Here is a 14,015-nt window from a genome sequence, read left to right on the forward strand (position 1 = left end):
TCAAACAAGTGATGTGGCTTAGAATTTTGCTTAAAGTTAAATAATAGATTGTGGTTTTGGTAGGGACATTACAAGGCTCACAGCTCCGTTTTTCCGGCAAAATTAGAAAGGTCAACTGCCAACTTGATAATTTGTTTACACCTCATTACAAGCTTGCTTTCCACAAAAACCTTAAATTTAGAACCAACTTCACCACTCTCATATAGCCCATTAAAAATAGCCTACAATATTTTGTAAATCAGAAAAACGTAATTCTTCCAATGTGGCGGATAAACCAAAGGCGGATGTAGTTTCGCATCCCCTATAATCTACAACCCCTAGTTTTTGGGTAGCCTACAATAAATTTAGACCGTTTCAGACATAACCTAGTAAAGTAAAAGCTAGTCTTGAACAGCCGTTAATTGGAATCAGTGTTTTTGTCGTATCCATACTTACGCCTGGTAGTAGAATATTTAAGTAAAGTGGAAGATAAGGAAGCCAATCTTCAAAGATGTCATTAAATGTCAAAAAGCCTGCTGTACCCTTGAGCGGTGTCGAACCGACGACCTTCTGATCGTCAAACAAAGGCTCGAAGGGCATTGGTTCAACACATAGGAAACATGCGGCTGTGTCTTCGGGAGGCACTTGATGACGAGCAGTGTTTCCTCTAAGAAAGTTTTTGCATTGCGTAAAATAGTTTTTTATACGCATTATGATTTTAGGGATGCGTTTGCAGATGGGCGGGTGAATTTTTTTCATTTTAGATTAAGAGCGTTACAATTGCGCAAGAATAATATTTTCCTGCACAAATGACCCGCTGTTACTGCGTTATCGTGAACTTTAGAGAGAACACTGATGACAAGTTTACATTATATTGGCTTCTTTGATTTCTTGTTCACATAATCCTAATCTTCAACCACTGGGTATAAGCCTGGATAGAAAATACGTCAAAGTAGTTGTGTTTCATCATCAGGGTAAGTAGTAAATATAAAAAGACCTTTTCGTTAACGCAGTTGATTAAGTGCCCAACTTTGCAAACAAAAAAACGGAGACAAAGGAATGATGGTGCAATTCTTGAAGCGCTTGAGTATCGCTCTACATTCACCTAGTGAATGGAATAATTCACAACATGAACAACACTTCCAACAAGCTCTTCACTTTGTCAATCTCGATGACCAAGCCTGATCAATGGTTCAAAGCATCTGGGACAATGCGATACTGTCAGGAAACGACTCAAGAGAAGCTTTCTCAGTCCGAAGATAAAAATTCAATTAATATCAACCAATTTCAATTATTTGTGGGTAGTATTGTCATATAGCTCCAGACGTTTTGATGGTTTCTTTCGTACGTTCAATTTATTAGAAGACGATTTATTTTGCCTTTTCTCACAGCTGCCATTCTTTCTCAATGCGCACCTGGCAAGACCAGCAAAAATAACCTTTTCTTCGTTGTTTAAGCGCCGCTAGACATTAAGGCAACGTGGAAATGAGTACTTTTGCTGGATGAGTCAAAAAGTGAATGAGAATGTACACCAGGCATCTAAATCAAAAACAACGCGTACCTTGCTACAGCAATTACCAACGAGAGTTGCTTTTATTAAACTTGTTTGTCTGTATATACTGTATGTAAGAAAGCAGAAAATTTAACCAAGTTGATTTGAAACTCGCTTGGAAATAACTTGCTTCATGCAACATTGTAATTATTTCGTTAAATGAACCTTTTTATACTGTTACCGTGTTCAACACCGGTTGGCCTTTGACGTTTCACTAAACATCTCATAATGATCATTAGCAGTCAGTAAGAGAGCTTATTCCGGTTAAATGTACACAAGCTGTTAGTCTGCATTCACTGATCTTCACTGCTATACTGAATAGCCTACTGGTGAAGTCTCAATCAGTTTTGGGCCAGAATGAAAAAGCAGGCTTACCAGAAAATTCTGCTATAACGTAACCAGATTTGCCTTTCTGCTTTCTTGTCTCAGCAGGTACTTTGTCATTGAGTTAGCTACCTCCTGCGTGTGCACAACATTGAACTGCTGGGCTGGTCGTTTCTAATTTATCAAAAACACGTGCGATAATGATTATTCTAACAAAAGCATTAATCATTTCCAACCCTAAAGGCAATTACCTTTTAAGGCAATACTTCTAAACTTTCTACACTGCTGTGCTTGCTCGTGCGTTCTGAAAACGGGTTGTGACTGATCATTTCCTTTTTAACGAGCAATTTTTCCAACTTACTCTGCATAGCTTCCTGTTTTTTTTTTGTTTTTTTTCAGATAAATAGATAACACCCACACAGGCTACAGCAAGTTGTACTTCGATTGTCTAATGAACTGCCGGCTGTGCACTATACTGTAGTGCTGAGAACGCCAATACGGTGGTTCGATGCCTTTTAAAAGCACGCTGTTCTATCACTTACAAAACACTTAAAGGCATGCCTGCAGGTGAATACGAAGCGAACTTGATAATACGTGATTATATTTGCCATGCTGAGATAAATATACTTTACAGTAGAGCTTTAGATTTGAAATTGCTTGTGGGAATCTTTATCCTCAGACTGGGAAAGCTTATTTGAGAGCTTAATCCTGTCAGTTTCGCAAACTTGTAGATACTTTGAACCACTGACGCAGATAGATTACTGAATTTGACAGTGTAAAGTTTTCGATTGTTGAAATGGTGTTATCTGTGAATTATTCCATTCACAAAGTGCCACTAAATGTAGAACAGTCCTTGAAATATTTGCTCAAGATTACACCCCGACAGTCAAACCTGCGCCGCTTGCAGTTCTTGGTTCGTAAAGCCAAGCGCTTCAGCCAACTAAACTCTCTGGGCAGATCAGGCGGTGGAGTTATCACGATGCTGCACCAGTGTTGCAAAACATATGATAGAATGTGTCGAACAATCCCAACCCATTCTTTGAAACTCCCTGATGTTCACTTAATTTGCAACACAGTTACCATGAAAAAAGGAAGTTATTAAGAGCAATGAGGATGTACACAGTATAAGCAGCTGCAGGACCAAATTTCAAACCATGTGCACATTCGAAGTGCAGCAGAATAAAAAGCAAAACTGTTCATACTAAAAATTTAAGCTTCTGTTTTAGAACAGGCATTGGAAGACAATCGAGCACAAAGTGAATACGAAGTGAAAACGATTGTAAGCAATTCCGGCATGTTTGGACACTTGCAACAAGCGCTGGCATTTCGTGAAACATGACATATTGAAAATGTTCACCAACTGCTAATTGAAAAAGAAAGTTACTCCTTCAATGAGAGAAGCAAAATTAAAACTAACCTTCAAAAAAATGAAAGAAAAACTTGAAAACTGGAGACCGATCCTCCTCCTCAATATCGACTATAAAATACTCAGTAAAAATCTCGCCAACAGGCTCACACCACTGATAACCAATCTGATTTACCTAAACCAAATGTGTGGCCTACCAAACCGGAGAATAGAACATTATAAACATACAAGCCTTCCTCGAAGTCGCAGAATCTCAACAAAGGGACTTACAGTACTTATACGTTATGATAACAGACTTTGAGAAAGCTTTTGACAGAGTCAATCACTCCTTTCTATACAGCGTACTGGAAAAAATAGGCATTAAATCAATAATGATGAGGTTCCTATCTTTGGTATACAACACAATTAAAAGTAAGATAGAAATAAATAGTGCTTTAACCTCACCGGTATCCCCCACCTTTCGAACTACTTCAGAGAAGCAAAACTTTCCTCCTGCCAAAAATGGAGGCATAAACATGATAGATATCCAGTCAAAATTTCGAACAAGTCGCATCGACAGAATTCGACAACTGTTTCTATTGGGAGAAGCAACTGAAATCTGGCACGAATGGGCCATGTTCAACCTCAGCTACAAAATGAGGCACATCAATCCACTCCTATTCTACAATAACATTCCACACGCTCCTGATCCTAACGAGATGTACTCGGACATCTTTAAACCGCTCTGAGCTGATAAAACAGCGTTTTCAAAAGGTGTCGTGTGCATAGGCGTAGCCAGGGGAGCGAAAGGGGCCATGCCCCCCCCAAATTTTCCAAGTTTGGATTCCGAAGTTGAGCCCTTTGTTGAAAATGTAATAAAATTGTAGAAATTTATAACGTTTTCCAAGACATCTGGCTATTAACACCCCCCAGGACTTGTTTTAGACACACAGAAAGACACCAATAAATTTTGCAAATCGTAAATCGTGCAAAGTTTACGCGATTTACGTTTCTTTGAACTAATTTGTGGAAGCAATTTCAGAATGGCTTACTGTGTTGGGTTTTTGTGTAGCTGAGTTGTTGGTGTTCTCTAATTTTAGCCGCAGTTTTTGCCCGTTCGTGTAAGAGCTACCTTCAATAAGTTAATAGCTGTTTATCTGTTAATAAACTTCATACAAATATTACCCTAAAAGTGTTTCCAGAAAGCGCTATATTCCATTATTTGAGCGTAATTTTTCAAAAATTTTCCGGGGAGCATGCCCCCCAGACCCCCCTAGAATACGCGTGCCTTCGGCACGCTCTAACCCCCCACCACTTTCATTGCTTCCTTTGCTCAACCCACCAGGATACGCCACTGCACATCAAATGGCGATGGCTTAAATCAAACAATTTGTTGTTCTCTTCAAGTCATCAAATATTTGGCCCCCCCAAAAATTTTTTCTGGCTACGCCACTGGTCGTGTGGGCATACTTTTGAACGTTGATGAGTATTTTTTTATCTTTGACCCCAGGAGACTATAATTGATTGGTTGATAGTGTAATATTGTATAATGGCAAACTAAACGTATGTTTTAGTGAAAGGAAGCACTAAACGCAGTTGGAAAAGTAATTACAAAGTTAGCATTCAATCCAGATGGTAATCGGGAAGTTTTTGCCACTTGTTCAATAGCCTATATTTCCTGAAAACTACTGTACATATGGAATTCTAAGTAGCGCATCCAATGTTAGTTTCATTGCTTCAAACCAGCATTTTAATCATCAAAAAAGTGTTGCTGTAGTGGCCAATTTTAAACTTATTACTGTATTTGTATTTCGGTCTTAAGCGCGTTATAACGTTCTATTTGGTAGCTTCTAACTTTTCTAGACGAGTTACACGTCTGGCATATGCTGCTTTTCTTTATAATGATCAGGAATATATATCAACTGAGCATGGCAATTGTGATAATTATCATTGGCTTATTGTCATCGATTGCGGCTGAAATAGTGTAAAAATAATTTTTTGTTTCTCGGCAGTCGGCAGCCGATGGCAGCAAGAATTGACAGCGATAGAAACCGATGTTTCGCCCATAAGGCTGGGCTTGTCAGTATCGCACCACTAATTCTTCCACAGACTATCATCCACCGCCTTTACCATCTTTTACCAGCCTTTAACGCTTTACTAGTGAGTACTTAGCCTTGTGCTGATAGACAAGAAGAACGTTCCCTTCTTCACAAAACAATTCTTTATTGAAATTTTAGCTGTTGTTGGTGACAATTCAGCCCGTATCATAACGCTGAACGCGCTACGATCATGGGATTGTTTGTAAACAAAAATAAACAAAATATAAGAAAACTATGTGCGCAGTTAAAAAGGCACAAATACAAGTCTTTGGCAAATGCAACGCTCACCAGCCATATCACTTCAGCTCTAACAACACAAGCCTCCATCGATCGTCTGTGCTGAGTACGGTTGCGTTAGTGAGGAGGCCTGTTTATTTTTTCTGAAAATGTTACAACCATGCCAAAGATGGCAACTTTTTATTTTGTTTTCTCCTCTCCAACATGTCTACAGAACCGTTGAGGGGATATTTTGGACCTGGTAGCCTACTACGGCTATTCTCGGGCCCCAAATCAAGACATTTCTGAGAAAAACTCACTAAATCCACAAAATACGTGGCGGTTTCTTTAAATCTCCGATCTACTTGGAAAGTTTCAGGGCCCCTAAAATAATCCCTGGCACGGGTCCTACTTTGGGAGACCCTTGGACCCCTGCCAACGCTTCTAACATTTGCTTTGCTTTTTATCGCTTTCGTCACCACCCCTTTGCCATGTTTCGTCACCACCCCTTTGCCATGTTTAGACAAATATTCTTTGTGATGATAAGAAACACAAATTAACTGAAACACGCTTTCACCAACAACCTAGGCATGGAGTAAAGTGTAATGATTGCTTGCCTGTAGTTCACCTTGTTTACTCACTTACATAATCATGTGTGCCCTAGGTAATTGTACGCTTTCTAGTTCTGTACTCTAGCCTTGCCACTGATTCATCTTGCAGTTGTACCAGCTCAGTGGCCGAGTGGTTTCGCCTTCGGCTCTGGTGCTGGTAGATCTGAGATCGATTCCAGGTCGGGTCAAACCGAAGACTTTAAAAACGGTACCGATTGTGTTCTATCCTGCATAGCGCAGTGAGAATGAGTCGGGTGATAATGTGATAACATCGTAAACCTGAAATAAAATTAAAAATGAGCCCTGTCGCTAAAAGACCTTAGCTGTTGTAGAGCGACAATAAATAAAACCATAACATTATTATTATTATCTTGCAGTTGTACTGGCAGAACGAGGAGAATAGAATTGTGCAGAACTATGTCTACCGTAGATATATTTAGTTAACCTTATATTTGTTTTGTTTGTTTAGCACGAATTTAAGTTGATTAAAGCCAAGTTATGTTTCTATTTTGGTTTATATCGTAACAATTTAATCAACTTATTTATCTGGTGATGGAACGTTTGTTGAAACCGAAAGTGCTAGACCTTGACCCGAGTGACGCACTTGCTGCTAAGCACTACAGACATTGGCTGAAAACGTTTAACGCCTTTCTTGAAGCAGTTCAGCGTTCTGTGCCAAGCCGTGAACCCTCTGAAGGCGACCAAAGCTCTCAGAATTTCTCAGCAGTAGATAAAATAGCATTACTGCACTGCTATTTGTCACCTGAAGTGTACGACCTTGTTGAGGACTGTTCTACCTTCGACGCAGCAAAGGAAGTACTTGATAAAGCCTACTTAAAGGAGAAAAATGAAACTTTTGCCCGTCACCTTTTACTCACCAGGGAACAGAAGCATGATGAAACTATCACATCGTACGCAAGAGCACTCAAGGCACTTGCCCGAGATTGCCAGTGGCGAGCTGTCAGCGCAGGAGATTTCAAAAGGGAATTAACTCGAGATGCATTTATTACTGGAATCTCTTCTTCAGCTATCAAGCAGAAACTACTAGAAGAAAAATCACTCACCCTTGAGGATGCTATAGCTAAGGCTGAATTACTCGAACAAGCGCACAACCAATCCGGATGTCTTTCAACTACTCTTCAATCTTCCGTCGCTGCATCGTCAAGAAATGCCAATATCCCACTAAGGAAATGCTACTTTTGCTCCGGAAAACTGCACCCGGGCGGAAGGATGGAATGTCCTGCTCGGGACGCTTCTTGCCGAGCATATGGAAAAAAGGGTCATTTCGAAAGAGCCTGTTTAAAATCACAAAAAAGACAAAACAATCGTATCAAAGCACAATCTACATCTGCTTCAATACTGGGAGATCAGCACTTATCGTCTAGATCTGAAGATGGCATTGTCGCTTCAACAGTTTCTTCTTATTTATTGTCGGTTTTAGCCGGTGTGCCATCCTGTTTGTCGTCTTCTTCAGTTTCCGTGGAAATAGCCGGAAAACACACCACTGCTCTTCTAGACTCCGGGGCATCTCATAGCCACATTGACTGGAAGGTTGCAAAATGGCTTGGGCTGGATCCTCTATCAGGACCCACTTCTTCAGTTTCACTAGCTCGCGTAACTCAAAATTTTGAGTGTCTCGGAAAGACTGCTGCTAAAATGACTTTATTTAATCGCGAATATGATTTACAACTGGGAGTGGGACGCGAACTTTGTGCAGACATCATCCTCGGACAAGACTTCATGGCGCTGCATCGACGGGTGATTTTTGAATTCAATGGTAAAAAAGAGGATATCATAATAACACCTTCAAACTGTAGTGTTGCAGCGGCTAAAGTCACAGCACCTCGTCTATTCAAGAATCTGGATCCAGGAGTCCGACCAATCGTGATGAAGTCTAAACGTTTTAATCCAGAAGATCAGCATTTTATTCGCCAGGAAATCAACAAACTCCTTGCTGATGGGGTTATAGAGCCTTCTACTTCACCTTGGAGAGCTCAAGTTTTAATCGCAGATGACGGACGCCATAAAAAGCGGATGGTAATAGATTACTCTCGCACCATTAACAAGTTTACACTTCTTGACGCCTTTCCTTTACCAATAATTGATGACCAAGTGAATGCCATTGCCCACGGAAAGATATTCAGCACATTAGATCTAAAGTCAGCTTATTACCAAGTTCCCCTGTGCATGGAAGATCGAGAATACACTGCATTCGAAGCCGCAGGGAGACTGTTTCAATACTGTAGACTCCCTTTCGGAGTTACAAATGGAGTATCAGCATTTCAAAGAATTATAGACGATATTATCCGCAAGCATAAACTCCGAGGGACATATGCATATTTAGACAACATCACAGTTGCTGGAACAAGTAAAGAAGATCGTGATCATAAGCTCAAAGCTCTCTTGAAAGCTGCTGATGAAGAAGGTTTAACGTTTAACGATTCAAAATCTCTTATTTGCAAATACGAAATCGACGTACTTGGCTACAGGGTTTCTCATGGAGTAATCAAACCCGATCCCACAAGATTGCAACCACTACTGGATTTACCCGTTCCAAAGTGTAAAACTGAACTTCAAAGAGTCGTTGGGATGTTCGCTTACTACGCTCGTTGGATACCTCAATTCTCACAAAAGGTATACGTCCACTAAACCTCGCAATTACTGGAAACACCTTCCCCTTATCTCAACTGGCGTTACAAGCTTTTGAATCATTAAGACAAGGACTTATGAATACTTGTCTATCGTTTATTCGTGATGACCTGCCCTTTCAGGTTGATTGTGATGCATCTGAACATACAATAGCTGCAACTTTAAACCAAGGGGGGGAGACCGGTAGCCTTTTTCTCAAAAACACTTTCAAAATGCGAAAGAGCGTACCCTGTTGTAGAAAAAGAGGCTTTAGCTATAATCGAAGCAGTTAGACGTTGGTGTCACTATCTTCATGGTAAAAAGTTTAAATTAATTACTGATCAACGAGCTCTTTCATTTATGCTTGACCCAGGGATATCTATAACTACGGGATTGGAAACTCTGTGGAACTGAAAACCATTTTATACACCAGTAGGGTCACTTTTCTTTGTGCGCTGCTGTGATAAATAATAACATAAATTGACTTCAAAGGGCAGCAAGTAGTAGGCTAAACGAACAACCAAAAGTGTAACAATCAATTCACCTGCTGTAAACTGTAAAGTCTACGCTTGCCTGGTTTGTTTATTTGTTTGTATTCCATTAGTGAAGTGATGTTGTATTTGGTTTGCTGCTTAAAAAATTTCCAGAATGAATATTGGTTTTAGTTCTGATGACATCGTAAACGGATTGGTTTCATATTGGATTGGTCTGTGAACAAGTTGATGATACAACAGCATATTTCGCTGATTACTGAACACTCCTCATTTACTTCTGATCTGATTTGCATTACGCAAAATGCTAAAGAACAACAATAGGCGGTTTTTGGACTCGTTGCATTCATTCATTTTTTGGATTCATTGTTTTTTTTCTAGCAGCGTAAATGTATTTTTATAATCAATTAAGTTTCAATGTGAGAGTACATTTTGTATTATTATTGTAAAATCGAATTTTGTATATCTTTTAGTCGGTGTTTTATTTTGCTAATCTTTCTGTAGTTGTAGCAGGTCGTAGTAATGTGATGACCCTACTGATGTATAGCACTGGATAGAGTTTCCAATCCCGTAGTTATAGATATCCCTGGCTTGACCCAACTAGCAAAGGTAAAGTCAAAAATGCCAAAATTCAACTTTGGAGAGCAGAATTGGGTTGCTTCGACTACAGTGTAGAGCAGTGGTTCCCAACCGGGGTGCCGTGGCACCCTGGGGTGCCAATTGCAATGCTCAAGGGTGCCGCGAGATATTGAGATATTGCAATACTGCGGCCCATTCTTTATTTTAACTTTAACCCGTTAAGTGCAAAATTTATTTATTTCTAACCTAGTTTCAGTTCGTATGAAGTTGCGCACCTCCCTCAGTTATTCCCAGCTCCTTTCTGGAGGGTCGCTTGGTGGGGAAGTCGCTGGCGGTAAGTAGGCTAGATAATCCGCGGTAAGCCTTTGTTTTCTCGCCCAGGAAAAACAGCGCGAAAGAGATTTTGACTCGTTGCTGTTCTTTCCATAAAAACGTTTGAAACGCATCATTATTGCCAGGTTTCATGATTTTATTTTGCGAAGAATTCGAGAAATCCAGTTTTACTGGACTCTCATATTGTTTTGAATCTTAAAGAAGAATTAATTGACATCCGTAACGATGGAAATTTTAAGCTTATGCACAAGCAGATGCCTCTCCACGACTTCTGGATAAAAATTCAAAATGAATATCCTTGCGTTGGAAAGAAAGCTATTGTGCTTTTGCTGCAGTTTTTCACGTCATAGCCTACTTATGCGAGAGTGGTTTTTCCACAACGAACTAAAAAGCGAGAACGACTGCTCATAGTCGAGGAAGAAATGAGAGTGGCTTTATCGAAGGTGCTCCCAGATATTAAGGGACTTTGTGCAAGAAGTCAAGCCCAAATTTCACACTGACTTTTGAATAACATTTATTTACGCGCATCTCATTCTGTGTGATTTCATACAATTATTTGAAATACAGAAACCTCATAGAATAGATCCAGTTTTGCCAGGGTGCCGCAAACTATTTATCTCTTTGATAGGGTGCCGCAAGGTCAAAAAGGTTGGGAACCACTGGTGTAGAGCATCGGCCAGGAGTCGATAACGTTGCTCCTGACACTCTATCTCGCTCCAAAGTGATCGCTAGCTACTCTCAACAACCCAATCTAAAAGACATTCATCGCCAACTTGGGCACCCGGGAGTTACTCGTCTTTGGCAATTCATTCGTTCAAAAAACTTGCCGTTTTCTCTAGATGATGTGAAAAATGTTTGCAAAAGCTGTCGTTCGTGTTGTGAAGTGAAGCCTCGCTATCACAGCTTGGATAAAAACCAACATTTAATACGTGCCACCAGTCCCTGGGAAAGAATAAGTATCGATTTCAAGGGTCCAGTAAAAGGTGTCAAACCATACATTTTAATGGTTATTGACGAGTACTCTCGTTATCCATTTGCTTTCGCATGCAAAGACCAATCCTCATCAACAGTGTTAAAGTGTTTATCAGAACTTTTTGTACTATTTGGCGTTCCTGGATACGTACATAGTGATAGAGGTTCGGCCTTTATGTCCAATGATGTAAAAACCTACCTTACAAGTAAAGGTGTGGCTACCAGTAGGAGCACACCATATCATCCCACTGGTAATTCACAAGTAGAAAGAACGAATCAAACTATTTGGCAAACCGTACAGTTAATGTTACATGATCGTCAACTTCCACAGGAGAGGTGGGAAGAAGTCCTACCTGACGCTCTACATGCAGCGCGATCATTATTATGCACCATAGCACAAATGCTACTCCGCACGAACGTTTTCTTAGGTTTGAACGACGTTCAATGCTCGGGAAGAGTTTACCTGGTTGGTTGCTCCAAGCAGGATCTGTCCTGCTTCGTCGGTTTGTCAGGAACAAGGACGAGCCATTAGTAGATGAAGTTGAATTGCTCGATGCCAACCCTAGCTTTGCACATGTTCGATATCCAAATGGCCGAGAATCAACTGTATCGACTACAGACCTTGCTCCTTGTCCGCAAAAAGAAAAACCAGCAGAAGACAACAACGTTACCGCCTCACCCGAACTACTGGATTTAAATTCACAACCTGCACCTGAATCACCAAAGTCCGGAATTGAATCTCCAAAGTCTACACCTGAAAATCCGGTTGTTGAACACTCGCACAAACCGGCCGTAATCGATGTTGAGGTTCCTGCCCTTCGCAGATCCTCTCGGGTACGAAAAGAACCTGACCGATATGGTGCTTATGTGAAACATTGATGTATCTATTTTCTTGAGACAACAAGTATCGAAATTCTAAACATGTTCATAAATCAGCGGGGAGGAATGTAATGATTGCTTGCCTGTAGTTCACCTTGTTTACTCGCTTACATAATCATGTGTGCCCTAGGTAATTGTACGCTTTCTATTTCTGTACTCTAGCCTTGCCACTGATTCATCTTGCAGTTGTACTGGCAGAACGAGGAGAATAGAATTGTGCAGAACTATGTCTACCGTAGATATATTTAGTTAACCTTATATTTGTTTTGTTTGTTTAGCACGAATTTAAGTTGATTAAAGTCAAGTTATGTTTCTAGTTTGGTTTATATCGTAACACAAAGTGAAATATATCTTTTTGTCTTAAACTGATGTCCTCGTCAGCTCATTAAAGTTGACTAAATGCATGTAAACTAATTTATGAGATTTCGTAAACTGACAATGAAATGTTTGCAAGTTCTGCCACCTTGCGGTGAAATGTTTCGTTATGAAAGGGCATGTTATATTTCTATGCCATATATTTTATCACAATACAAGAACCAAACCAATAACATATTATTTAAGAATCTAATTTTTAATGATAACTACATGTAAATACTTTTTAATCTACTTTTTAATAAAGATAATACACATAGATGTACTTAAGTCGCATATTCAGCGTAGCTAATTATAGGCTACCTGCAGTGATGTGTTGGTTGCTATGGTCTGCCCTTGGTGAAGTTGTAATAGAATACTACCAGCGAAGCTTTAACCTATCTGTTGCGACACGGGGTTTTATGAGGACGCCCCTCTAGTAGTGAAATATTTCACAGAAGGAAATATGCTAGAAATGTGAAATTTCTTGACTTTTAGTTTTTATTCTTTGCGAATTTCTAAACCTAAACTGATCATTTTTCTACCTTCCTGCCTTTCACAATAAGCATTTCGTCTCATGTGTCTAGATATTTGCGTGCAATGCTAGTTATATATATGTTAATGTTAGTGCAATATAAATGTTAGTGCAATTACTTTGAAATGAAACAACGCCCAAAAATGTCTTATAGCCTATTTATGAGCAAAAGTAATTTTTGTTTAATATAGCATTACTCTACGTTATAATTCAAAAATTTCAATTTTGAAGCTATTTTTGGAAAATTAAAATAAAAACCGACTTTCTGACGGTTTTTCATTTCAAACACTTTATTTTAATAAGTTTATTAGGTAAAAATTTAATTTCTGCACGCACAATACACATGGCTATTATCTTGTAAAATATTTTGGCTCTGTGATTTTCATAGCTCCCGTTATTAGCGATTAATTAGCACGGGGCTAAGATAGCCCGTGACGTGCTTTTCGGGTGCGAAAACAGCTCGCATTAAGAAAGGTTTAATTAGGCTTTGGTAGGCTATGAGAAAAGTCTTAGCTTTGAATTAAGCAGTGAACAAACGTAATTTGTGCCATTACACAAAGTCGAATTTATACTTTAAATTTACTCAAAAACCACGAGTTTAAAACCTTAATTCAGTTGGGGCCGCAGAAGTAGGCTTAAAGGTTTAATTTTCTAAATGATGTGACTCAGCGAAAAGTGAATTGGTCTCTGCAACGATTCTTGATGCTATTTATTTTTATTTAATTTTTGTTCGAAGATGCCGCCCCGTTAGCGCAGTGGTTTCGCGCCCGACTCAAAATCACGTGGCACTGGGTCGACTCTGGGGGTGTGCGCTTGAGCAACGCATTTCAGGACTGCACTCCATTCAGCGGCATCTAGTGAATGGAATAATTCCGCGGCAACAACACTTCAACAATTGGAAAACAATCTCGGTAACCAGCCCTGCGTCAAGAGCCTCTACAAGTATGCGAAACTACCAGGAATAACCTATCAAGGCTTTGTCAGTCCGAGGATGAACATTCAAAACCAACCAAGTGTTAGTATTTTTTTTTTCAAATAAACTCCAAAGTAGCAAATTGGCCACTGCGTTAACATATCTATCCCGTTAGCTTAGTTATGAGCCCGACTTTGTGTTCACAAAA

The 14,015-nt window shown here is 39.7% G+C and overlaps 2 protein-coding genes across 2 annotated transcripts in view; one reads left to right on the forward strand and one right to left on the reverse strand.

Moving 5' to 3' along the window:
• The window catches only part of LOC145767587 (uncharacterized), a 170,096-nt gene that overhangs the window by 90,439 nt on the left and 65,642 nt on the right, over positions 1-14,015 (reverse strand). The gene's annotated exons all lie outside the window — the stretch shown is intronic.
• LOC145766024 (uncharacterized) lies at positions 6,679-12,008 on the forward strand. The gene is made up of 3 exons (XM_082577675.1): positions 6,679-8,163; positions 10,075-10,079; positions 11,558-12,008. Exons 1-3 carry the CDS (start codon positions 6,679-6,681, stop codon positions 12,006-12,008), a joined length of 1,941 nt encoding a protein of 646 aa, XP_082433801.1.

This window comes from Aplidium turbinatum, chromosome 3, assembly GCF_918807975.1.
Source record: "Aplidium turbinatum chromosome 3, kaAplTurb1.1, whole genome shotgun sequence".
Taxonomy (NCBI): domain Eukaryota; kingdom Metazoa; phylum Chordata; class Ascidiacea; order Aplousobranchia; family Polyclinidae; genus Aplidium; species Aplidium turbinatum.